At 40.3% G+C, this 26,306-nt stretch overlaps 1 protein-coding gene across 1 annotated transcript; it reads right to left on the bottom strand.

Annotated features, from left to right (window-relative positions):
* Window positions 1–3: 3 nt before the first annotated feature.
* DHX32 (DEAH-box helicase 32 (putative)) lies at window positions 4–20,786 on the bottom strand. The gene is made up of 11 exons (XM_023930024.2): window positions 19,728–20,786; window positions 17,911–18,101; window positions 15,988–16,360; window positions 13,902–14,147; window positions 11,686–11,785; window positions 11,411–11,569; window positions 4,364–4,555; window positions 3,275–3,424; window positions 2,096–2,286; window positions 1,088–1,269; window positions 4–347 (listed from the first exon to the last, which is right to left on the bottom strand). The coding sequence occupies exons 1-11, from the start codon at window positions 19,995–19,997 to the stop codon at window positions 155–157; spliced, it is 2,247 nt and encodes a 748-aa protein (XP_023785792.2). The 5' UTR covers window positions 19,998–20,786; the 3' UTR covers window positions 4–154.
* Between the last annotated feature and the right edge of the window lie 5,520 nt (window positions 20,787–26,306).

Raw genomic sequence — 26,306 nt, 5'->3', positions numbered from 1 at the left:
TCCTTTTGTTGAGAAAAGTGCTTTTTCTTTATTTCCTCTGTTAAATACATTTATGTCAAAAGTTTAAAATAATGACATGGGTTAAAGCAGGGATGTATTTTGGATATATTGCTTTTATTTATTGTTGTCCAATATGTGATGGTTCATTCTAAATTCACTGAATAACACATCTCTGCTCAGTGGGATTTTGGGGAAATTCCTCATTTTCTTTGCTGTCATTGGCAATTTTCTGTTCCTCCTTTTTGGCTGTAACAGGTGCCAAGTGATCGATCATTTCCTGCAGAATATCCTTGCTTTCACTTGGAGGAAGATTGCTGAAATAATACTGAGGTACCAGCTCTGCAAATCTGGGGAGGAAATCACACAAAATGTTATTAATTTTTAATAGAATTTTCAAATATTTGAATAATTATTTCCAGGCAGATCTAAAAGAAGCTACGAAGTTGATATCTCAGCCCAAAATTCTGCAAGAATCCAAGATTCTCTGCAAGATGTAGTAGGAGTTTGTGCCTTCTGTAGCCTTGCACTGGAAATCCTCAGCCTGCACTTGATGTGCAATGCAGTTCCCAATGTTTGCATTAAATTTCCCTGCTTTAGAACAGAGTGGTTCAATAACATTATGAAAAAAAAATCTCCTATGAATATGGGAAATAGAAAAGCCGGGAGAGTGGGAGAGTGAAATGTATATTCTTTGTGTAAAGAGATTTTTGCAGAAGGAAGACTCTGATCTCTCCCTGAATCCATAAGCAGTCCATGGTTCAGCTGTCTGGGAACAGAAAAAAATGTTAAGAAAAGGATTTGCTGGAAAACAGGTTTTCAGGGAACAAAGACCTTTCCAGCTGGATTCATGTGTGAGTACACTGCTCTGTTAACTCTTGATTTTTTGTTTTCCTGTATATTCCACTTTGTGAGAAACTTTTGCAGCTCATAATGGGGGCTTTTTCAATTGCTTACACTTACACTGGCAACTGCTGAGAGCAGTGAGTGTCTGAGACCACAGATCTTCCCTTTTTATTGTTTTATCCTCCCAAAGTGATGCTTTTGTGGATTTAGGAGTGAAGGAGCAGTTGCATCCCAGTTCACTTACAGATGGGGGGAGATCTCAGAGACAACTCTGATGGCATTGCCCTCTGAGATGCTGAACTCGTGGAATAAAACCCACTCTGGAATCCTCCTGCTGTTGTAGTAGGATGAGAAGGGGTGGAGCTGGGCCACTTGTTTGTGGGTTAACATTAAATAGTTCCCTGAGCCATCCACATCACGAGCAACCTAAAAAAAAAACAAAACAATGAGGAGAGGTATCCATTATTTAATTAATCAGTGTTTATTAGTTTTAAACCAGAAATTAAACTTCCCTTCAGATACTTTCAACTGGAACCTCTTCCCAAGTTTGTGTGGGAAAGTTTGTGACTGAATACCCTGAAATGAAACTTAAAATGTTCTGTATTCTAAAGGGAGCTGCAGCAAATAAGTCCAAAAGTATTCTGAGTTTGGTTTTGAAGGGTCTGTGTGAGAACATATAAATGTTTATTCTTTAGCAGATACACTTTTCATAGACTTTTAAATACAATCTGTCGGGCCATGGAATGTGCAGTTGGGAGAGGACATTTTTGTGTTGAGATGGAGCACGGGGATGTGAAGGAAAGCCTGGGGACTCAAGTGGGAGTAAATCAATCTAGTTTACATTTACAATTACAGTTTGAGTGCCTTCCTGAGATGAGAAAAGCTGTCTGTTATGCACACCTAAATATATCCAAGTCATTTCTCTATTTCCAGGCAATTTTCACCTTCAAAAAGGAAAAAATTCCTGAAAGAATATTGCACATTCAAGAGTTTTTTTGAGGTGGAAGAGTTCTTTGAGTGAAAAGCATAATGTCAGTTTTCTTATTGCTGTGGAGAGTGTGAACTCCATGCAATCAGAGATGAACCCCAGAGAAAAGACTGAAATGGGCAGAAGTGTTTGATACAATGGGAAAAAAAAAGTTTTTTATCCTTTCTGGTGATCAAGAGATTTCACTAATGAACTTAAGTTTTCTGAAAGCATTCCAGATAATTGAACAGTGCAGGAAAATGAAACCACAGTGCTTTTCCTTACATGCATGAAGTAACCAGATAAAAGAGCTTTCTTAATGCTTAGTAGATTTTCTTCTGATCCGAAGTCTGGTTCTGAAATGGGAAGTTCAATGCGCTTCATGATCTCCACCAGCTCGGCTCTGATCATCTCTGCCATGCTCAGAGCAGAGCAGCTCAGGAAATACTCACGGCACCATTTCTCAGTGCTGAAGTCTGTGGAGGAAAAAACAGTGTTTTGGCTTAAAGCAAAATCTCACTGATGGGTTCAATCCACAGAGGTGCTGCTCTCTGTGAAATAAATGCTCTTGTGCTGCTGCAGAAAATATCCAAAATTCTGGTAGTGAGCCATACAGACAGCTTAGGCTCAGCTCACAAAGTAAGTGGGCAATTCTTGATATCCTCACTTAGTTTTATAGAATTGCAGCTATTTCTTCCTGAATCAAATCCCTTCTTTACTGTGTTATGAGTAAAACTTCCCAGAGAATGAGTAGCGATTGTATTTTTCAGGCCAGGATACGGAGTTGAAATCACACCTATAGTGCTGGTGCTGATCCTGCATTCAGGTAAAGTACTGGTTCTCCTGGAGCTCCCTTCAGCATTCCACATGACTGAACAGGAAACAATCCTGATTTCCTGTCTTAAGTTTTTACTCAATGTGTGCAAATTTATCCCTCTGCTGTCTGAGCACTGGATTCAGGCTAAATGAACCGGAGCAGGATGCTTGAGCACGGGAAAATGCAGTGATGAGCTTCTGCTGCTCTGCAGTCCCCTGGTTTTTATTTGTGTTCCTGCAAATGTAGACTTTACTACTTTCCATTTCCCCCTTAAATTTTCCTTTCAGCTCACAGCTATCAAAAACCCACCAGAATTGTTGGGCTGTTGGGGGATTCGAGGCCTTCCTCAACAGCTTTTATTCATCCCAAACTTGGATTTTGTGCTTCTACAGGAGGAACCATCATTCTGATTTTGCACAGTGCCACTTCAAAGGACTGTTGGAATAGTGGTTATGGATCCCTGTTGGGTAAGAGACGCTGTCCTAGGACACTTTGAATTAATTAGTTAATTAATATTCATCAGCAATAGCTACTCCCATAGATTTCTCCCTACATATCAGCAATTCTAGAAGGAATCACCAGATTTTTAGGTGTGTTTTTTTCCAAACAGATCCCAGAGTGCTTGATTTTGGCTCGGGCCCACTTGCCTGGCTGTGTGGGGTTGGCAGTGGCTGCCTTGAAGGCGTTGAAGACGCTGATGAGGGTGCAGTGGTCTCCTGCAGGGTGGGAGAAGCGGCGCCAGCGGCTGCGAGCGATCTCCTCTGTGCCAGGAGGGGCGTGCAGGAAGCAGCTGGGAGCTGAGGAAAAAAACAGTGATGAAAACACAGAGGTGCATGCACAAAACCCCACTGGTGTTTTTGGGTTTTTCTTTCCTTGGTTGCCTTTAACCCCCTCTGTTGGATCGGTGCTGAAGAACTGAACCTGCTGCGTTCACTAAAGGTTTATTTTTGTGGGTGTCCTTCCAGTCTTGTTTGGTTAATGTGTGTTGCAAACAAAAAAGAGCAGCTTTCTCCCAGGCTGATGCCAAAAAAGCTTCCTAATGTCACAACCTAATTTAGCCAGAATCCAACAAATGGTTTCTTTATTATAAAAAGGTATCTTTTAATGCTTTAATTTGCTCTTCTGTGGTGAAGTTTGTGCTTTCCAGTGCATTTTACTTTTGTGTCTTTTGAGATGGTTGAGCTTTTCTAAAATTGAATTGTGACTATGCTCAATCATTTACATTTGTTATATATACTTAAAAAAAAACCAACAACTATCACAAGTTAAAAATCAACCCAGTTTGGGCATAAAAAGTTGTCCTACAAGGAGAACAACTCATACAGCTTGATATCCTGTGGTTTATGTGTTTGCTGCCCAGGACTTCAAGGTTATGTCAGTTCTATAAAATATTTGAAGTAGAGAGACAAGATCAAAAAGTAATTCTTTGTAGGTAAACAGTTCAGTGTTGTTTTATAATTAGAACTTTCCTTATTTTGCTGCACCAATCTGTAAAAAATGTAGGTTAATACAAGAAAGTTTGATTTTGAAGGGATGTTTCTGACAAAAGGGAGGCAGCCAATGGGCAGCTGAAGCCTGGAAATTGGATTCTCTGTGGGAATCCTTTATTTAGCTTTCATTGTATCCTTACAGTTAGGACTTGAACAGCCAAATATATTAATTTACTTGAAATAAGCAGGATGAGAATTAAAAAAAAATTGCTTTTGTGCACAAGGCCTGCAGTGATCCTGGAGTACCTGTGACCATGGCTGCAATGGTGAGCATCTCATCCACACACTCAAATTCACATGAAGCCAGCAGTGACTTGGACAGCTGAGGATCCAGGGGGAATTCTGACATAATAATCCCAAATTCAGAGAGGTTTCCATCATTGTCCAGTGCTGCCAGATAATCCAGATCTTCCAAAGCCTGCATCAGGCTTTCAGGAGCTGAGGAAAAGGGAAGAGAAATCCAGTTCTTGAGAGTGGCTGCACAGGAATGAATGGCTGAATTCTCATTATAATATTTCAGCTGTGGGAAAATGATATTTCTTTAATTTGACAGTGATTAAGAACAAAAAGTAATGGGTGAGTGAAAGGCTGAGAAAATTCTGGAGGAAGAAAATAAGAGGTAAAAATTGTAGAGCTGCAAATCATTTTGTTCATACTTTTTATGTCAGAACAATTTTTGACAAAAGCCCAGACACAATCCTCAATCATGTGTTAGCCCCTAGACTCTGCCAAAACTGCTTCCATTATTGGCAGTTTTCAGGTGGGCTTTTTTGTGTTCATTCTTTTTTAAGAGGGGTGTTCACATTTGAGGGGTGCTGAGATACAGAACAGGTCTAGGAAAGATCTTTTTTAATCAGAGGAGATATTCTGATATTTACAGAAGTTATCATTGTTATTCTTGCAGGTATTTGGAGTTCTCTTCATTGCCTTTTTAATTATTATACTTTTTTTACATAGGTTCTCATGATACCAGAAGAAAAATGAGAATGTGTTAAAAGAAAATGTCTCCCTAGCAATTGGCTGTACTTTCTCACTCCACAAAATTCAATGTTCACTTTTCTCTTAGGGTGGGTTATAACTTCCTCACAACCTCCACAGGTAGAAGTGAGAACAGTGAGGCAGCAAAAATAATGAGGGAATATAGGAAAATGTCCTGAGAGGACAGGATTAAGCAAATCAACACTTAAAATTAGAACTTGAGCAGGTCTGCAGGAAATCTGATGGTGATAAAAGGAGGTCAAAAAAGCAGAGAAGAGCTTTATGTGGCTCCAGTTCTGGGGGTTGAGAGAGAGGGAACAAGTTGAAGCTGTCAGGCCTACACTCCAAAAAATTGTCACCAGAGCACGAAAGACACAGGTGGAAATTTGGGAACTCCTGAAGTGTGAAGGTTCTTTAAGGTTCTTTCCTCCCAGCTCTTTTCCAAGGTAGATTTCTGTTCCAGATTATATTGAATGATCAATATCTTTCATGGGTACCAGTTCATTTATATTCACAACTGCTCTCCAACCACTGCAGCAACTTTCTCCTTACTCCAGCCTAAGGATCTGCTTGATATTTTCTCAGTTTTATGGATAACAAGTTAAATTCCAGTCCCCTTGAAGCTGGTAGCAGACATTCCACTGCAGCAGGACTTGGCCTCATCCCCAGCCCTGGGAAGCTGCACTGGCCATTTGTCAGCTTCTGTGGGCTGCTGTCAGTCCATTTATTACTGGGAAAAAATCCCTAAATAAAATAACCAGACCACAACCACAGCTGCCCACACAGGCAGGGGGTGCATTTGCACTTGGATCTTCATTAGTAGATGGCTAGGAATAAGTTCTTGTGTTCATCAAGAGTGGGAGTGTGTATGGCATCAGCAAGACTAAAAGCAAAGCAAGGCTGTAATTAGCTGCTAGGTCACATTTAGCCACATTTTCCCCACAAGAAAATCTTGAAATCAGGTTTTGACTTCATTGGTAGTGAACTGTTTATTGCCATCTCTCTGAATTAACTACTTAGAGTCAAGGAGAAAGTAAAATAGGAAGCAAACAAGCATCTGTTGTTTTTAAACTCGTTCTGTTATGTCTGAAGGGGAAAAATAATTTATTAATTCCCCTTACATGAGCTTTTCCAGAACTTCTCTAGCATCTAAATCTGCTCATGTGACTTCAGTTAAGTTTAAAACACCCAGTTTTCAGACAAATTCTCTTAGGAACCTGTAAATTCTTTTTAAAACTGTGGACCTGCTTCACTTCAGTCTCAGAGTTCTTTCCTCTGCCTGTACAATTCTATCTAGAAAGGATATTTGTTATAAGAAATGTGGGGTTTAATGGGATAAATGATGAGCCCTTGCAAAAGCTGAAGCATCTGAGAAGGAAATACTTAGGAGTTTTAAAGAAATGAGAAGTAGCAGCTGATGATGAATACGAGTCAGTGACAGGAAATAAAAATCAGTGATTGAAAATACAGTGAGAGTAATAGGGTCATTCAGATGTGTAGTAATTACTAGGAGATCCTGGAAAGCTATTTTCCAGAAGTCAACAAAGTAGTTTGTGCTAGGGCTCACAAAATACATGGTTATATGGCAGCCAATTTCAACCCTCTGATAGCATCAGTAATTTGCATTTTTATGCCCTAGAGTTAGTTGTCTTGAGATTTATAAGCACAAATTACTTCCCTGTCTTGCTATGAGTGTTCTGAAAAAAAAAAGAAAAAAAAAAAGATTCCTGGAGTTTTATTGCTCTAGAAAGGACAAGAAAGTAAAGGTGGATTAGAGCAGGTGAAGGAATGATAAAAAAGAGAAATAAAAACCAGAGTAGAGCTTTTTAGGGCTTCTTGCCAGTACCAGCCACTGCTGCCTTGAGGTGTGAACCACGAGGGTTTGTGACTCCACTGCTGCTTTCACAGGAGCAAAGTTCAAAAAACCCCTCAACATGTGTCCTGTACTTTCAACAAGAAGCTGCCACATCCCTGGAATTTTAAAAGGTATTTCCTAATCCAATATTTTCTTTCCCTGCTCTGTGTTCTTTGGCTGCTCAAGTCTGGGTTGCTCTGGATTTGTTTCAAGAAATCTGACCAGTTCTATGTAAATGCAGATCCTGCTTTTGATCCTTCTTAGGCTTAGTAAAGCAAATATATAACTTAATGTTATTGTTAGCACTGGAATAGTTTATCTGAGAGTTCCAAGCTACTTAAAATTATATTCTTGGTTTCATATTTTTGTAACTTTGATGTGAACAGAGTAAATTGAGTCTCCAAAGGCAGGTACACATGTAGTCTTCAGAACCACATCCCATATGGCTGAAATGCTAGCAAGGTGAGAGCAAATACCTTCAAAAGTATTATTCTTGTTGCATTAGGAAGCAAGTGATTTAGGGATTTGGTGAGAGTTCTGTAGTAAGTGGATATTAGGGATAAGAATAAAACTTAAATTTCATTATTTTTTATAGTTCATTTAACTGCTCTTTTGTGCTTCTCTGGGAGATCCACAGCTCCTGTATTCTGGTCTCCTGCTCTGCAAATGCTGAGTATGTAAAATACCTTTTTTTGATAGATATTTTCCTTCATGGGAATAACTTAAAAAGAGCTGCCATGGGTGTCAGGTGAAGGGATGTTGTCTTTAAAGAGCTGATGCTCTGCCTGGCACACCACAGGTTTTGCAGGTTCTCTTGGGCTGAACAGCAGAAAGAGCTGCCAAAGTAATTACTGCAGGGAGAACAGTCCTGGGGAATGGTGTTTGCTGTTGCTGGTTTCTAACATTGCTCCTTGGACAGCAAACTGAAAAGATGGAGGAGACTTTGCCAAGTTTTCCTCAAATTATGCCAAGGCTTTTCTTCTGCAAGCACAAGTTTCTCTGTGCAGGTTTCCTTCTGATTTTCTTTTTCCCCCTGTACCTTCTGAGTCAGGATTTTTTATGTGTCTGTTTTGCTCTGAAGCCACCAGTTCTATAACTATTATTTGGAAATGATAGTTAATCATTAAAAATTCCTTTCCCAAACTCATACTTTGCAGTCTTTCTGTTCCCCTCAGCTGCTTCATCATTCCTCCAGTGTGGCTGGTGATGGTCCCTGCTGTGCTTTTCTGCCAGCAGAGACTGTCAGGCCAGGGCCTGACCCACCCCATCCTGACAGAATATACTGAATAATGTCTGCACACATCATTTAATTGATGAAACCCAGAATTTAAAACATCAGAGAATTAACAAGTAAATTTAAGGTAATAAATCTGCCCTGAAGTGATGTCTGTTGACAGACCTTACATTGTGCATTGAGTTTCTGTCTTTGATAGTCTCCAGTGAAGATAAGCCAACGATTTATTTTTCTGAAACAATTTGAAATTATACAAATTTATACAACTGTTGTTATTCTGAATTTTCTAGGAATATATTCTCCAGGGGGTTGTAAAAGCATAGCTCTCAAATGTCATGACTGTCAACACATCCTTTAATCTGAAAATTGTTTAGGGAAATTCTGGATGAATGCAGAATCTGCAAATGCTTTCCCCTTGATTCCACAGAGAAATTTTACATGGCTTCATCTTTATAATGATTTACTTAGTTTAAATAAGGATTTTCCAGTGATTTACAAAAGTACTCGATGTTGCTGCAATCTATAGCACTGGAATTCTTTTGTCCCATTATAAACCCCAGCAAAGATCTATCTGATTAACTGATGAAAATGTAACCACATCCCTGCTCTAGGGGCACAGGAATCCCACTAATGCACTTTGGAGCTGCAGTGCCAGATTCGTTTTCCTCTGGCTCATGAATTCCAGAAAGGGGAACAAGCTCTGCTGCATTTGCTCCTCTCGATTATGGCATGAATTAAATGCAGCAGCTGTAAGCCTGACATGTTTGTGGCTTTCATAATGCAGTAATGAGTCAGACTTAATCCAGGCTTTTATTTCTCCTCAAAGAGCAGCAGAAAAAAAGAAAAAAAATCCCTTGTGCACGTTGTTGCTGAGCAGAAATGAAATGTTTTACTGATGTAATTTTTGTTTCTTATCTGCTGCATGTTCTCCATGTGTAGAAAACAGATTGAGAAGTACTTCTTGCTATGAATTTTGGTCTCCTTTTGATTTGTTTGTTCACCAGCTCATGCCTGTGTCTTACTCAGTGAAAACTTGATTTTGTTTAGGAGAAATTCACCTAACCCCTAAAAACCCTTAAAGCCTTCCTCTGTTTCAACTGCAAAGACAAGCTGAGCATGTTTGTTGGAGAAAAACAGTGCAGAGGAAAGCCTGTGGCACGCAGGAAATGCTGCAATGGTTTTACTCCTTTTACTCAAAGGAAGGAGGTGAAGAACCATAGAATAGTCAAGGCCATGGCAGAACTGGATGATCTCTAAAGTCCCTTCCAGCCCAAACCATTCTTGTGTTTGTGTGCTTGAAAGCCTGATGTGTTTTGAGTTCTGTCAGTTGATCTGACGCAAGTCCCCTGACAAATTTCTCCCTTTGGTGTTTCAGTTTCTTTCAGAGAATTTCACAGCAGGCATTTCAAACTCTGTGTTCTGACTGTGGGAGCTTCACACTCCTCTCTGGGGGATTGTGTAGGGATCAGTCCAAGTGCTGGTAGGAAAAAGTTCCCTGCCTGCTCCAAAGTGGGAAGAAAGCTGATGTGTGATGTGTCCTGGGTCAAGGGAAAGCTGTGCTGGATCATGAAATTTCTGTCTCAAATGTTTCATTGTGGAAGACAGGAAGCAGACAAGGAAATGGTGCAGACTTTCTCCTCTCCTTTCAGGGCACCCCTGAAGTGTTTTTGGGATTTTTCCTTTGTTCAGGCAGTTCATCCAACATTCCTCCCACTGTTCAGTGATTCCTAACACTATTCAATACCTGCACCTGACACTCTTGATCCAGTCAGCAAAAGTTTTGTCATATTTAATGTCCATCCAAGTAAAGCCATTTCATTCACTCATCAGATGCCTTTATAATTTTTTACACATCAGGACAATTCTTTCTTCAGCTGCATTATCCAAAAATACAGCTAAACCTTAGAGTTCCTGCATCTGTGAAACCCTTATGTGCCTCTAGCATTTCATTCTCTCTAAATGCTGTCCCCATTGTGCCTTTAAATCCAAAAATGCCAAATGCTTTCCCTCATATAATTTTACTACTTCCTTCTACAGTTCAAGACTAACTTTCTTCATATCCAGGAAAAACACTGATATGTTTTACCATGTATTTTTTTAATAGTAAAATACATTTTAAATTTGAGTGGGAGCAAACTGGACTCCATAAGCATTTTCCATGCAGATTTTGTGCGTTTAGCACAGGAGATGCCATTCACAAGGCCAAAATACTCCAATTCTCATTGGTTTTGAACTCATTACCATCAGACTGGCCATGGTTTTTTCCTATTTCTTTTAGGCATATTTCTGCTAAACAGACACACAAGGGAAAAGTAAAATAAATTCTTCTTAAAAATTTCACTTAACCTCTATTGCACCATCCGACAGTGAGAATTAACACTTTATTACTGATTAATTACAGTGAACAACACAGAAAAGGTCGTTCCAATTTTGTGTTTGTGCACAAGGAAAGGCTGGATAATATAAATTTTTCCTGTTTGCACTGGAAAATAATCACGAGTGAAGGCAGCAATCCCCAAACCAATGAAATCAGGGCTATTTCCCCCACTTTAATGAGCTTCAAAGCAACAGCAGAATCTGCAGCGACACTTGGGTTTTGTGATAAGCCAGAACAGAGGAAAATATTCTTTTATAGATAAAACCCTAAATTATGAAGTTGGGGGAAAAAAAAAGGCAACTTCCTTCACACTCTTACCTCAGAATTCAGTGTCTTCCCTGCCCAGTATTGAAAGTGTATTTGGGTTTATTTTATAAGGAATATTGTCCTTAAGGAACAGCCCATTGTAAATTGGAGGTGGGAGATGCTGGAGGATAAGGAGGAAGCTCATTTCCTCCACTCACATCCCCCAGGTAACAACAGTGCTTTATTTGGGTTGTAAACTTTTGATTAAAGGAATCTATTTTGTTGGATATCTGTACAACGCCTTGTACAACAGGGCACAAATTTTCTTTGTGGGTTGCAGGAAAATAATATGTGAGCTAGATGAGAAGATACTTGGAATATTGATTTTTATTTTTTTTAACATTCCAATTCCATTCAGATACTTTATAGTCTTTTTTTCTAAGTGCTATTGAGCACTGCTGTAGCAGGTAAATAGGAAAAGCAGGGTGATATTATTACAAGTCCTTAAATAAAAAAGCAATCCTGTGAGTGACAGGGCAAAATTAACCTGGAAATAACTTCTAAAATAATAATAAAATATGACAAATTGGTGCATCCTCTTACCTGGGCTGCTGATGAAGTCACAGTGTGCAAAGCCTGCTATGTCCATCCTCTTCAGGAACAGGACCAAGCTGGTGAGGTTGGATTCCTGAACTTTAGCTGGAATTTGTGGCTTCATTTCCTTGTATGTAAATTCTTCAGGATACAAGCAGAAGATTTTCCCTGGAAGACAATTCAGGAGAATTACCCTTTTTAAAAATGCTTCCTCCTCGTGTTGCCACGTTGATTGTATTAATAATTTGAGCTAATGGATTTAAATTTTGAGCTAATATTTCTACCTGATGGAGACATGCCCAGAATTTGTTTATGCACCTCTGCTTGACTTTGGCTGATAGGCTGGGTTAGAACAGAGTCTGCTCTGATTCTAGGATTGTACACCTTTAAATGAAAGAGATATCAAACATCAGATAAGTACACAAGGGCTGCAAAAATATGAATGGTCTGTACTGAATTTCTCTCTAGTTCATTTTACAAAAAGGATAGCAACAGTTTTCATTTCTATTTTTCTCAGCAGCTTGGAAAGGAGAGCACCCTGACAAGCTGACAGATGTTTTGCTGTCACTCTAAGTGTGCTCTGAGATAAATGTCTTTTTTTTTTCCTGAAGAAATGTACCTTACTAAAGCAGAAAATGGTGTCATCAAGAGAAACATCAAAAAAGATTATTTATTTCTTCCAATGACAGAATCCCAACATTTTCTGATAGCATTTTGTTCCCTAACTCCAGATTTTTGTCTTAACTCCAGATTTTTGTCTTAATACTGAAATTACAGGAGATGAGGGCTGTATTAGAGATATATAATGCCATGTTTTATATTTTGCTTAATTATGCTTTATTTTGATTAAGCTGAGGAGCTGATTCACTCACTGCTCTGGCCACGAGTCTGTAATGTCCAGCAAGACATAAAAGTGCCTGGGTAAGGCAGCTCCTGTCATCTTCAACTCTATCTTCTTTAAGCAGGATTTTCATTAAAAAAAAGATAAAATATCCTTCAGTGCAGGGCAAAATGTTCTTCTCCTGCAGGTGAATTGCTGATGTATCCCAGCTGCAAGGTTCAGGTGGGATTTTGCTCTGCACTGAACTTTTCCTGTTCCCTCTGTGCTCAGCTGACATTTGAGCCACAGAGAGTGAACTGATGTCTAAAATAGGAGGACCAAACAAAATGATTGAATTAAAGGTAAAAAATTGCATCACTGATAGAGGTGATTTGATAGCTATCAGGACTGTTGGATCTGTTTTGTTCCCATTGCTTTGCATTTTAAACTCACAAAATTTTTAATTTGTTGAATTGTACTTTGGGCTTCAGGTTACCATGGGAGTAAAATTCATTTCTGCCATCCCAGAAAACTGCAGCTGTAGGAATAACTTTAAGGAATAAGCATGGTCTAATTGAAAACTGCTTTTCGGCTCTCCTTCCTTGCACACAAAGCTGTGACTGATTTTTAGCTTGCCTTGAGACTGAGTTAGTTTATAATTATCAGTTAAAAACCTTTTAAAATGACAGATTTTTGCAATGAAAATCAAAGGTACTGGTGTTTCACAAGCTTTTCCCTGAACTACTTGCAAAGCCAATCTGGGTTAATGATCCCTGCTCCAAAATTTTAGGAATACTTAACTACAATTTTGGTTATTCTCCCTTTTATTATAGAAAGGACATGTATGGCATTGTTTCTTTTGCCTGTTTCTGGAATTTTTATTTTAACCAGGACAGTTACAAAAACCTGTAGTAATGCAGCTCTCCAGTTCATGTTCCTACACAGTTACTCATTCCTTTGGACATCAGTTTTGGAGAAATGAATGAGATTTTTTTTTTTTTTTGCAGCTGCACTAATCCTTCCCAGGGTGGAAAACAAGAAATGAGGCCAAACTTCAAATGAACTGGAAAAGGTTAAGTATTAATTAGATAAATTGCAGCATTTGGAGGTACTTGGATGGGAGAACATGTCCAGGAGGGAGCACAAGCAGCTTGAAAAAATAGAGATTCCCTGTATGAACAATTACTAAGCCATTTAATAAGGGAAGAGGATGATCTCCTAAGCCTGGAGATCTGCCAATAGATGCCTAAGAAGTGATTGTATTTTGCTTTATGCATAAAATACTGAAGAGAGATTTAGGACTGATAGGCCAGAGCTCAGGTGAGATGTATTTTGCAAATAATCTGTCATTGGTTTGGTGCCCAAATGAGTGGCAGTTTCAACTGGAAACATTCATCTGGCTTTAGAAACTTCAAAAATCCAATTCCTGATTGAATTTGGGAAGTAATAGTGATATTGTGCTTAGTTTTCACACGAGATGGCCATGAAAATTACTTAAATTCTATTAATTTACATGTTTAAAATATCATAGAACCCATGCTGTGAAAGAAGAGAAAAACCTGTGATCCTCTAGAGACTATTTACATTAATCTGAGCTGCACAGTTCCCTTTCCCCTGCCCTGAAAAAGCTCTTTTGCAGAGTTTATTTTTGACAAAGTGCTTCTGGTTCCCTTCACTGACCTTTCTTCTCTCCACACCAACATCGATGACAAAAGTCACGTTTTTAGTCCAGATCAAAGATTCTCCAGAGCTGGTGGTGAGTAGCACTTTCCTCCTGTATTTTCTGCAGCATTTCTGCTTGTCTTGAGTTACTTTGGGAGTCAGGTCTTGTTTGGTGGGGTATAAAGGGATGGGGATGAGTTCTCCAAGATCAGGGTTTAAACTGGATTGTTCCTGCCTGATCATCTGATAAGCTTTTTCAATGTCCTGTAATTGAGAGAAATACATTTTTTCCTCATGAAATTATTATATTCTTAATTACAACACCTTAAATGATTAAAATATGCAGAAACCTCCCTACTTTCCCTTAATTATTTTATTTAAGGATATATAAGTATTGTAAAAGTTTGATTTTTTTTTCCCCCTAATGATTAATAAACTCTATAAAGACTTAATAAAGTCAATAAAATGTCCCTAACTTGTGTTGATGGATCATCATCTTAAAAATAACTTACAAATCCAGAGATTGGATATGAATTTTAAAAGCTTTTTGTTTTTGTTTTAGTGTTTTGTTGTTGGGGGGGCTTAATAAGAAAACATTTCTGTTCAGCACGATTTTTTGAAAGGCACACAAAAATAATTCATGGGCTTGCTCAGTCTGAAAGGGAATTTTTTTTAAAAGCATTTTTATTAGCCAATGTTTTGCAAAATTGAGAAGCCAGACTGAGTTTTTCTTTGAGAGTGACACTACATTTCCAGTAGTTATAGGTCGAAAGTGCTCTATAAAAATTGTTATAAAGATACAAGAATGACATCTAATAGCAAGGCTGGCAGCGGGGCAGCTCATAAATCCTGATGTTCCTGGTTAATTCCTATTTTTGTTTAGTTTAAAAGACAGCTGAGTGCTTGGGAACAGTGAACCATTACCAATATGAAACTTTAAATCACAGTTAAACAAGAATTCATGGGATGTTCTGGTTCGTAATGAGTGTTCTGTTCATTGTGAGGGAGAAAAATGAGTTATCTCTTCTTGGCAAGAAAGAAATTCCTATTTTAGTTTTGTGGGGAATTTACCTTTCAAAAAAACCCTTTTAAGCAGAACTAAAACTTTCTTCCCAACCTTTTGAAATGGAAAGAGTGTGTGTTTTCTCTGTGACATTATCTATTGTAAATATGGGGACTAACACAGAGAATTCATTGCTTTATCATTTGTAAAATTGGCATTTATAAGGTCTAAAATTGATTATTAAAAGTGTTTCATATCTGTCCCCTTTTTAACGGTGAAAAGCAGCAAACACACCTGGGTAGTTCATGGTAAATTATCTTTGCTTGTGAAAAGTCATTATTTCCTTGTGAGTTTGTTGTTCTAAAGCAGATTTAATGACACACAGTGGAAGATTGGGGATCGCTATCAGGAAAATAATTGTAATAACCACAAATATTGAAATATTTCTTTGATTGTCAGATTGTTTTGACAGCTCTAAAGGACTTGCAGTGAATTTAGGGAATCACTGCTGTCTACAGAGAGTGTCACTATTTAGAATGGCCAAGCCCATGCAGATTCCTGGATTTTCTGTCACACCTCTGGAGTGACACTGTCCTCCTGCTGTTGTGCACACAATTGGTTGGGAAGAAGAATCCAAATGGAAAAATCTCCTTGGGAGGTTTAAGATAAAAACACTCCTGTGGACATTGATGGAGACTGGACCCGTGTCTGTGTGTCCAGTCCCATGAAACAGGGATAACACAAACTGTGGGATGTCCAGTGCCAGGATAGGCTGCAATGTATTAAATCCCTGCCCTTGTGGCCTGTGCCCCTCGATGCTGCTTTTACAGCTTTTTGCATCACACAGAAGGATGGTGGCCTTTCTTTAAACCTACAGAAAATACAGATAGTAACTACATGATATTTATGTGTTATACAGCTACTTTATGCATATAAACCACAGTGTTATGTATGCCATGACTTCTTTAAAGGTAAACCCTGAAATTATAAATCCTGCTGGCACATCTGCTGTCTTAGCTAGTGGCAGCAAGACATTTATAGGTCAGATAAAAACGCACGTTTCCTGATTAAAATCAGAAGGAGAACAGGTAAATGCCTTACTTGCTCACAAGCCAGGAAGACAACAATGTCCCCCTTCTCCTTGGTGTGGTGGATCTCCAGGAGCAGCCTCAGAGCAGCGGAGAAGGGGTCCTGGTGGGCGCTGCAGGAGAACACGGCCTCGGCGCGGTGCCTGCCCCGCACTCGGATCACGGGGACGCGGCCGCAGAAGCCCTGCAGGGTGCTGCACATCTGGGGGACAGTGAGGAGCACCAGCCTCAGCTCTGCTCTGGCTGCCAGGACATCTTTCAGAAGGCCCAGCAGGGCATCTGTTGCCACAGTCCTTTCATGCACATCGTCCAAGACAATGACACCATAGCTGTTCAGAAGGGGCGTGGACATCATTTCCCTCTGGAGCATCTCATCCGTGCAGTACCTGCAACACGGACACACAAAACTCCACCAAGTTCCTTGGACTATCATTTTAAGACATTCTTTCAGTGTCTTGGGGGCACCTTGGTTCTTTCTGTTCTGAGACAGAAGACTTGGTAAGAACAGGGAATATTTTGTGGACATATCACAGCCTCAGTTACATGTTTAAATCTCTCCTTAAGTAGCTACAAGCCTGATGTGACTCAGTGACACAGTGGTGGAAATGGATGCTCCAGGCAAAAGCAGAAATACTTCTGCCCTGAAATCATCTGTTCATCTTCCATCACATGCCATAAACAATTCCTGAGCCAGGAACAAATCCTTTTGGGTGAGGAAAAGTAAGGTGCACTTGAGGCAGAGCCAGAACCAAGATGAGCAATTAATTTATACCATAAGGCCCTCCTCACTTCTGTCCCTGCTGCTGACAGCTTTTGTTAAAGGATATTATTTTTGTTGTGCTGCTCACAGGACTTGGAGTTCTTGAAGCAGGTTTTGATGTGCAAGAGGAAGGGATTCATCTCCCTCTCAACAGGAGCAGACACAGGAAGTTCTGCTGCAGGATGAGGTTTAAGGAGTTCTCCACAGAAAGAGAAAGGACAGGCAAGAGGAAGAGAGGTGGAAATTGATTTTCAGAAGTGGTGAGTATCCTCTTCTCCACTGGAAAACAGTGGCTGAGTAAAAATCTTGTGGTCTAGATGTGATAGTCTGTGCCTCCCATATTAAGGAACCAGAGAAAAATAACTCTCATGATTTCCTGGGAGGCTCTAAAGCTGAATCCCCCTGTTGCTGCTGTCACCTGCCTGTACTTACTACATTAAGTGCTTTTCTTATCTCCCAAAAATCCCCCTGGATATTGTTTTCCTCTTGTTGCTGGATATACCCTCTGCTAGCCCTGTATTTTGGTTCCTTTTGAATTTTAACTTTACTTTGGAAAAAATTATCCCATGTTCTCTTATGGTAATGAACACTCCTGGAAAATAGAAAAATAAAAGTAGAGGAAAAGAAAAAAGAGGTTACCAAGGTGCTTAATGAAGGTTTGCAGGGACAGTAACCATGCCCACTTAAATCTCTGCTATGAATTACCCCAGAATTACTTCAAACCTTTTAGTGTTTATTGTTTAATCATAAATTCTCTGGAGAAGAGAGAGTTCATTGCAGTCTAATACTTCTGTATGAGGGGAAAAGGGGCTCAGGCACTGATGTGTGCTCTGTGGTGGCCAGGACTGAGGGCACGGCTGGAGCTGTGTCAGGGGGTTTACGTTGGAAAGGCTCTTCCTCAAAGGGCCCAGGCTCCCCAGGGAATGGTTCCAGGAGCTTGGACAGTGCTCCCAGGGATGCCCAGACTGGGATTGTTGGGGTGTCTGTGCAGGACCAGCAGCTGGACTGGATGATCCTTGTGGGGTCCCTTTCAGCTCAGCGCACCCTGCGATTTTAAAACACGATAAAACTTGACAAAGCGGTCTTGATTTTCATGTGCAAGCTCTGCAAAAAAGTGCTGTCAGCTGCCAACTTCTCCAGCCACCCCTCGGCCCAAAGGCCTCCGAAGGCACCAACCTGAGGATGGTTTCGGCCGTGCAGCAGCTCTCGAAGGGCACGGAGTAGCCGACCTCGTGGCCGAGGTTGACGTCCATCTGGTCGGCCGCGCGCAGGGCCAGCGCCACGGCGGCCTGGCGCAGCACCTGCGTGCACACCACGGCCCCGCGGGGCCGCAGGCCCAGGCAGTGCTCAGCACACCACTGAGGCACCTGGGGACACCAAAACACCGCCATCAGCGCCTCACGTGCTCGGCAGGCAATGCCATTCCAGCCGGCTGGAATTCTCCAGCGGCGTGCAACAGCCGAACCAAGGGCCTACACCGCGCATGGGAGTGACCCGTGTCAACACTTGGAATTTCTTAAATTCTCAGAGTGGATTTATCTGGGAATTGCTCAGCTGGACTCGGGTTGGGTGGGATTTGCTGCAGGAGAGGCCCCTGGGGAGCAGGTGACAGCAGGGTCACTGCAAGCACTGATGGATCCACTGCTGATGGATCCAGCGAGGTCGGTGCGGGAGTGTTCAGGCCTGGCTCGGCAGAAAACCTGCTCCTGCAGAGTCATATCCATGAAAAAAACTTATCCTGGGATTTCAAACTGGCAAATGCCACAGCCAATAGCTGTAATTTCAGATGAATTACTCTGCAAACATAACTGAATCTGAACTGCTCCAGGAACTTACATGGCAGCTCCCTAATTTATGTATTTACATAACACCAACACTGGAAAATATCCATGTGCTGTTGTTACGGGAAATTAAAATTGCATTAGAAATAATATTTTAATGGATGTATTAGGTTTCAAATCCTTCATTTAACCAACATCTAAACCTAGATGTTTAGAGCCACAGCCACATATAATTTACTTCTGTACAGTTATATGCATTCCTAGAAATATTTAAAAACCAGCCAGGAATGTACTACATCTTATTAAACGTTCAATAGAATTGGCTTTGTTAAAGGACAATTTAAAAGCTAACACTTCTTAGCAAACTGTTTACTATTACACAAGTGTTTTGTGTGTAAATTACAGCCAATAACTAGGGGTAAAACTTGGCACTTCAAAAATTATTTGGGTGTGGATCACTTTTATGGGAACACAGGATGTTTCAGGGAGAGATGTGTTGTCTCTAGTTCAACATGTGATCTCTAGAAGTGTCCAGCATCAAAGTCTGTAGGATATATGAGATGCCCTGCAACAGTAATTATCCTTCAGCTTTACCTGCAAGAATTTTTTCTCCTGATCCCAGTCATAAACAATTGTATTTTGGCTGATAGCACTTACTTGAAAATTCTTTTCTACTCACTGTGACAACAGATCTGAGTTGTTATAGATTGTTACAGCAGAATTTCATAGTCCTGACTGATGTTTGTGTACTTAGACTCAGCTGAAATCCTGGCTTCAGTGATTTCTTTTAACATGAGTTTTGTGAAGTAATTTTGTGCTGCTGGAGAAAACATTTGCTCCTGGCTGAAGGGAGGGAAAGACCATGAATTCTCCCTGAGAAGCAGCCCTGCTGATTTCAATCCTTCATTCCCTGGGAGTTTTTTTCACTTTATCTTATGACAAGTCCCCTGTATTTCTTTCCTGATATTGCACTAATCAGAACCAAAACACTAAATAACTGCACATTTTTTTTTGAGTGCTTGAAGGAAGTTATTAAAATGTTCAATATATTTTAAGTCTGTATTTAATGGCATTAATTTTTGTTCACCTTCTGTATTTCCCCTTCTGGCCTTAATACCTGGATCACAATAGCTATAGGGACTCTGAAATTCAGACCTCATTAAATGTTTTAAAAATACATAAAAAACCCCCAACCAAATCCATTGTACTGACCTGGGAGCTCTTGCCAGTCTTAGCATCTCCTGACACAATCACAATTTGATTATGAAGCAAACTTTCCATGAAAGTGCATTTTTCTTTCCATATTGGAAGCTCTTCTCTCTCTTTCATCAGCCTATAATAACGGGAGGAGTAAGGCAAGCCATCAAAAGGATTAAGCTCTAAATCTTCTCCACAGACAAGTATTTCCTCTTCATCCCCGTCACTGCCGTCGAGTAATTCTGAAAAGCAGTGATTCTCTGGAGAAAAGGTTAAAAACTCCATTTTTCTTACATGTATTAGTCCCAGCAAAAGCACATTAGGGATGGAAGGAGTCCTTTGTGTGCTGATTGATCATTTTGGCCCCCTAAACCTGAGCAGATCCATTTTGCCTCTCTCCAGGATTAGTATTTCACAGCTCTTGAGTTTAAAAGTTCAGGCTCGGTGTCCAGCTGCTTGTCCCACTCTGGGTGGTTTAATAACTCCAGTGAGGCTCAAGAAAATATATTTAAAAAAAAAAAAAATCACCCAAAAATCTTTCAAATGGCAGCAATGAAACCAAAAAGAGAAGCTGAGCAGGTTTTGCACTTCAGCATTGAGTCCAGCCCTGGAGTCCCGGTGTTTGCTCTTGTCTGGGCTGGGGAATAATTGGGAAGAGCAGCTGAGCCTGGCCCTGTGGCTGCTGTGGCTGTGATTGCAGGGCTGGCATGTGGGAGCTAATCCCAGCACAAAGCCTGCACCCCTGGGTGCTGCAGCCACGACTCTGCCTTTGTGCTCTCTGCAGGGCTTTAGCGAGTCACAGACGCAAAGACTCTTTCCACGCGCTCTGTGGATGAGCACGGAGGTCTTGGGAGGCTTTAACAGCTTTTGCCACAGTTAAAATACACCCAACACATGAAAAAAATCCCAGAGTGGTGCCAGTTCTAATCCTTCAAGGGCACCAGAAGTGGCCTTGGAAGGTGGTGGAAGAAAAACATTGCTGATGTAAAGTAGCTCCAAGTCTGAGGACTCAAAAGTAGCAAAATAGTTTCCTAACCTTGGCTGAGCTGTACTGTAATACAAATATTAAATAACACTTTTTATTTTAGCTCCAGAGGGAAGTTATCACCAGGATGCTGATAATGTCCAGTTTTCATGCTCAGTTAGGTCGTTCAGCTGCATTTGGATTCCGCTTTTCCTCTGACCTTCATGGATCCCTCTAATCCACCCTGTTTGATTTTGTGTTCCGTCCCTCCCTGCTTGCTGTTGCAAACTCCCCACCACTGACTGAGATCTCTGCCTCTCCTGAACGGGCCCCAAATTACTCAGTAAGGCAGAAATGTCAGGAGGGGATTGCAAATTCAACCCCACAAAGGGTTTTTTTTGATAAAATTAATCTTAAAAAAACGTGAAGGATTTTTTGGGGGGTAAAATTAATCTTAAAACATCATGAATATGTGAATTGCTATTATTGTGCATTTTCCTTATTTTTCACATATTTAGCAGCAGTAACACTCTGATTTCCTCATTTGCAGTACAGGCTCATCTCCTGAACACTGAGAATTGGACAGCAATATTCCTGGTTCACTGAACAAATTTGAATTGTCATACCACAGCAATTTTTATTTGTTTTCCCTTTTTGGTATGTGTACTGCAAGAAAGGAGATTAAAATGTTACCAAATCAAGAAGAACATTTTACTATTTGAAAATGAAATATTTTGAAATATATGTTTTCACAGACCAGGTTGTTGACTGATTGACATTATTTATCTCTGCTAAAATTGGGCCCATAAAACTTTATTTTTTCTTTTCACCCAGGCCTTCAAGGACTTACAAGATGTGCATTTTAACATAATACAGAAGGATTTAATTAATTCTAATAAATAACAGAAACACTCTGCAGGTGAGTGCTTTTAGTAAATTAGGGTATAAGCTGCTTTCAAAGATATCGATGAGAACTTTGCTATTGATTTAAATGATATATTATTGTGCAAGTGCTGATGATAATGCACTCTAGGAAAGGAATAAACATATCATATTCTGGATATTTAATAAAGACTCCTTAATACATAGGTACTCTTTGCAGCTTTGCTATTAAGTCTTTCAGGGGAGGAGAGTTTTCTGTGTGCAGCTTAAAAGAATTTGATCTGTGCTATCAGGGGCATTACAGAGTTCTTTCTTCCCCATTTTTCCTCCCCCATTTTAGGAGAAATATCTTGCAATAGCAATGGGAATTGAAGGGTGTCACTTCTTTTTTTTTGCCCCAAGAATGTTGTTTAAATAGGGGGGTTTAGATGAAATTTACTTTATAATGTAGTGAATAAAGCCTGTGAAATGCAAAGGTGAAACATGCTGCCTTTTAAAAGCAGAATTACAGTTTATTGTTGCTAAATGAGAACCAGCAGATGCTGTCAAGAGCAGTTCCTCTTTCCATCCTGTTTTCCAGCCCTGACTCTTTGATGCCAAATCCCTCCAGTGGGATGTGGAACAGCATCTTTGCAGCTGGAAGTGCAGGGGCTGCTCCTCACCTTGAATTATTTTAGTCCTGAAAGCTTTGATAATTTTCCCTTTTAACACAAAAACCCCCAAAAGATGTGTGCTGGTATGTTTTGATAATTCCTCTTTCTGTTTGTGTGGCTGATCCGTGTCCCGGTATCTCCCCTACACCTCAGATCAGGAGCTGGGAATCAATTTGAACTTTCTTTTTCTTAATGAGGCCAACCAAGGGCTGTGTTTTACCTGCCCAGACACCTGAGTTTATTCCCTGGGACTGGATTATCTGGCTGAGTCTCTGTTTTTCCATGATGTGAGACTGCTGGACTCCAGGGGCGTGAGTGTACCCAGCATGAGCCCAGGCTGGAGCTGGACCTAAAGCTCATCATCCACAGCCCAAGGCAGGGGATAGAAGGAGCAAAACTGAGTGAGAGCTCTGCTTTGGCACATGAAATCCTCGTGGAAGATGTTTCCTGAGCTAAAAGTAGGGCAGGGAATGGGGCAGGGGTCTCCTTGTCCATGCCAAAGCTGATGCAGTCACCTGAGTGAGCACAGAGCTGCAGTGGCTGCAGGGGCAGAACCTGAGGTGAGGATGTCTCTGTGATTTATGGGGTCCTGCTGCTGAAAATGACACTTTAATAGTCTCAGCAGGAGTTTTTGTTGTTGTTTTGGTTGCTTTTTATGCTGCTATGAATATGAAAGCTTGGTGCCTGGCCAAGAGACAGCAAATAGATGTGAAAAACCCCCTCTCATTTGAAGACTCTGTTACTTCTCTCTTGGCCTACAGACAGCAGCATTTAACCTTGCTTATACTGTAACTAAATTGCAGTTTATTGAGCAAAGTGTAAAATTAAAGCAGAGAATTTTCACCACTGGGACAGACACCAGCAGCACAGATGTGTCACACTTCTATTGTGTTTTAATTCCCACTTAAGGTCCTGCTGACTGGTAAAATATTTTGCATTTACTGCTCTTAAAAGTACTGACAGCCAGTGATGGATTGGTGTAGAACAAGGTGTTTCAAGTCAGGATATTAAAAAAATATCTAATTTTTCCTCTGTGGTTGCTCAGTATTGGATGGAAATGTAATGAGAATTGAGCTGAAATTGTGTATGTTTATCTAATGTATTTGGCTGGGGTGTTATTCCAGAACCTTCAGTCCCAGGTCAGCTCCAGGAAAGGACTGGGATGGGCTGGTTTAGTGTGGAGCACTATCTGAATGTCCTTAGCACTCACAATCAGAAACAAAAGACAGCTCAAACCAAGTGTTCTTTGTGTATTACCATATTCCTCTCCAGCATTTGCCTAATAAAACCATTGCTTATCTCATTATCTGCAGTGAAGCTGGGTTAGGACACCATCCACAGAGCTGTCAGCCCCACAGCAGATCTGTGCTTTTATTCTTCATTTGAATGATGACATCCAAAGCAAACTCATAGCTCTGTGTGCCTTTTGCAAGTACATTTTCTCCTGAGCTGTTTCAGAGAATGGCTTTAAGGACAATTTAAACACCGAGACAGCTTAAGACAGATGATAGGAGGCCTAAATGAAATTTTATTCTAATTTATTAGGGTTGGGGATTTTTTTTTATGTAATGGGATATCTTAATCTGTTTTCTATTCTCTTTCTGTTGTTTAGAAAAGCGAGAGCAGCTTTGTGTTTTCAGTTGGTAAGTACAATATTTGTGTGTGCAATAGAGTTAACACTTTCCAGAGCTGCAGGAGGAGGGAGAATAAAGAAAATTCATTGGCAAGAGAATAAAAAATATTTTAAATTTGGATTAAAATGAGATGAAGAGCCAGCTAAGACAGTATTAGTACGGTTTTTTCCACATGACAGCAACGAGGGACGAGGAGTTTGGGTGGAGGCCAAAATGTCTGATGGGGCAGCAACAAAAACTGGAGCTGTAGCAGTGCAGAGAACAGAGACACTGGGCTGTTTAAGAGATCTGCTTTAAAAACTGATGAGGAATATTCTCTGGAGGGTTCCTGGTACAAGTTAGGAACTGTATTTGTGGAAGTACTGGTGGTGTGGTGATGTTTTTCTGCGAAGGCAGAAATATTTTCATGGCCTGGAATATGAATTTGTGGATTTTGAGGAAGTAAAGGGGTGATGAGCAGTGACAGAGGAAGGTGTTCAACACAAAGGAAAATGAACCAGGTGGAGTGACAAATAAAAATACAGGTGGTGACAAAATTTATGGGCAGCTGACAAGGCAGCAAAGCTTCGGTCACCCAAAGGCTGTGGCAGGAGGCGAGAAGGAGCCTTGATTTAACCCAGAGATTTTGAGAAGCAATTACTGGGTTATTGCAATAACCCACCCCGAATGAGAAGATGTTTCCAGCAGCAGAGGTGGCTGCAGGGACTGGCAGAGCTGCTGTGTCAGCAGCAGGGGCTCAGCTCTTGTTTGGGGAATTCATGGCCTCAGTTCTCTTTACAGCTGTTGGCAGCAGCCGCCAAACTTTGAGAGCGTTCATTGCTGCCCTGATGGATGGTGGAGGGAGAAGCCTCTGTACTCCAGAATTAATTTTCTGTATTCTAAAGTCTTCCAAATGCCTCTTTAGGGTTTGATTGATGTGACTGCTTTTTATATTTGCCCAATAAAAAATATATTACACACACACCCCCAGGTGTTTTTATGGCACAGGTGTCTGCCTTTCTCTGCACTGAGGTTTATTCCTTTCTCTGTGGGGATGGATTCCTGATGCTTTAGATCCTGCAGAATGGCAAAACATAAAGGTAATCTCTTTTATTTATTATTGCATAAATATTACATAAATAAATAATTTTGTGGTTACTTTATTGTAAGTACAAATTCTATTGATTTCTCTCACATTCTAAAGATTTTTATTTCTTCCAGAATAACAAAATATGCTGAGCTGGAAGGGACCCACAAGGTTCATTGAGCAGTAGATTTTTTTAATCCATGCTAACTTTGAAAGAACTTGTAACTTAATAACTTATTTAATGGAGCATGAGGTGTGAAAATGTTGCACATTACAGATGTTTCTGATAAACAAATCCTGCACAACACAGTGCTGCAAATGAAAACAAGAGAAAGGGTGAGAACTTTGCCTTTAGGAAGGATGAGGACTTTACCTTTAGGAAGGATGAGAATTTTCCTTTTAGGAAGGGTGAGAATTTTCCCTTTAGGAAGGGTGAGAATTTTCCTTTTAGGAAGAGTAAGAATTTTCCCTTTAAGAGGGATGGACTTTGCCTGCTGGGGTTGCACATTTTTTTTGCCTTTACTGTTTGAACTGAGCTGCTGATGCCAGGGCTGTTCTCTGTCCCAGGGAACTGGCACGGATCAATGTGCTCTGAAATAACATTTTGGTTTGTTTGGCCACTGGAGATTGTTTCATGTGTCACTGCCCTGGCTCAGTGTCCCTCTGTGCATTTGGGCACTGCTGGCTTTCACCACAGACCTGTTGTCACACTGTCACCATCAACTCCACACCCAGAAAATCCCACACTGAGCCTTTGGACATCTTTCACTTTATTTTATTATTACAATATTCCAGCCCTGGCCAGGTCAGTGGGAGTTTTGTTGCAGACAGAAGTGAGGTCTGGCTCCATTTTTTGGCTTTTACCCTCTGTTCAAGCCAGAAAATCAGGGGAGCCAATGTGAGCTGGCAGGGCTGTGCCAATTCCAGCCCTCCCTGCTGGGGATGTGCAGATAATGTTTAGGATATCTGGGATATGAATGTCTGCTCCACTACAGATGCAGAATAATTTTAATTATTATTATTTTTTTAATTGAACAGGAATTTTCACATCCATAGAAATCAAGCCTGATTTTCTTTTGGAATGTATTGTTAATAAGTCTGTGACATGTGTGGTTAAAAGAATTGTGGAAATGCAGCTTGTTTTATCGAGGTAGAGTAACCCTGAATGTGGGGTGAAGCTCTGTTAGAGTTTTCAGCTGCAGGCAAATAAGGAAATGTTAGACAATAAGTCATCTCTTGACCTTAAATTTCTGTTCACCTCTAAAAGAAAGCAAAAATAATTGTACATGTTAAGAATTAAGAAATCTTAATCTTAATTTTAAGAAAAATTCCTGCTTTATTATTTTTTCTTTGTTCTCAGTAACTGTGTTGTTTCTTCTGAGACCACTTCACCTT

This window comes from Cyanistes caeruleus, chromosome 8 (assembly GCF_971803275.1).
Source record: "Cyanistes caeruleus chromosome 8, bCyaCae1.hap1.1, whole genome shotgun sequence".
NCBI lineage: Eukaryota > Metazoa > Chordata > Aves > Passeriformes > Paridae > Cyanistes > Cyanistes caeruleus.
This window is presented reverse-complemented; position numbering and strand designations above follow the sequence as displayed.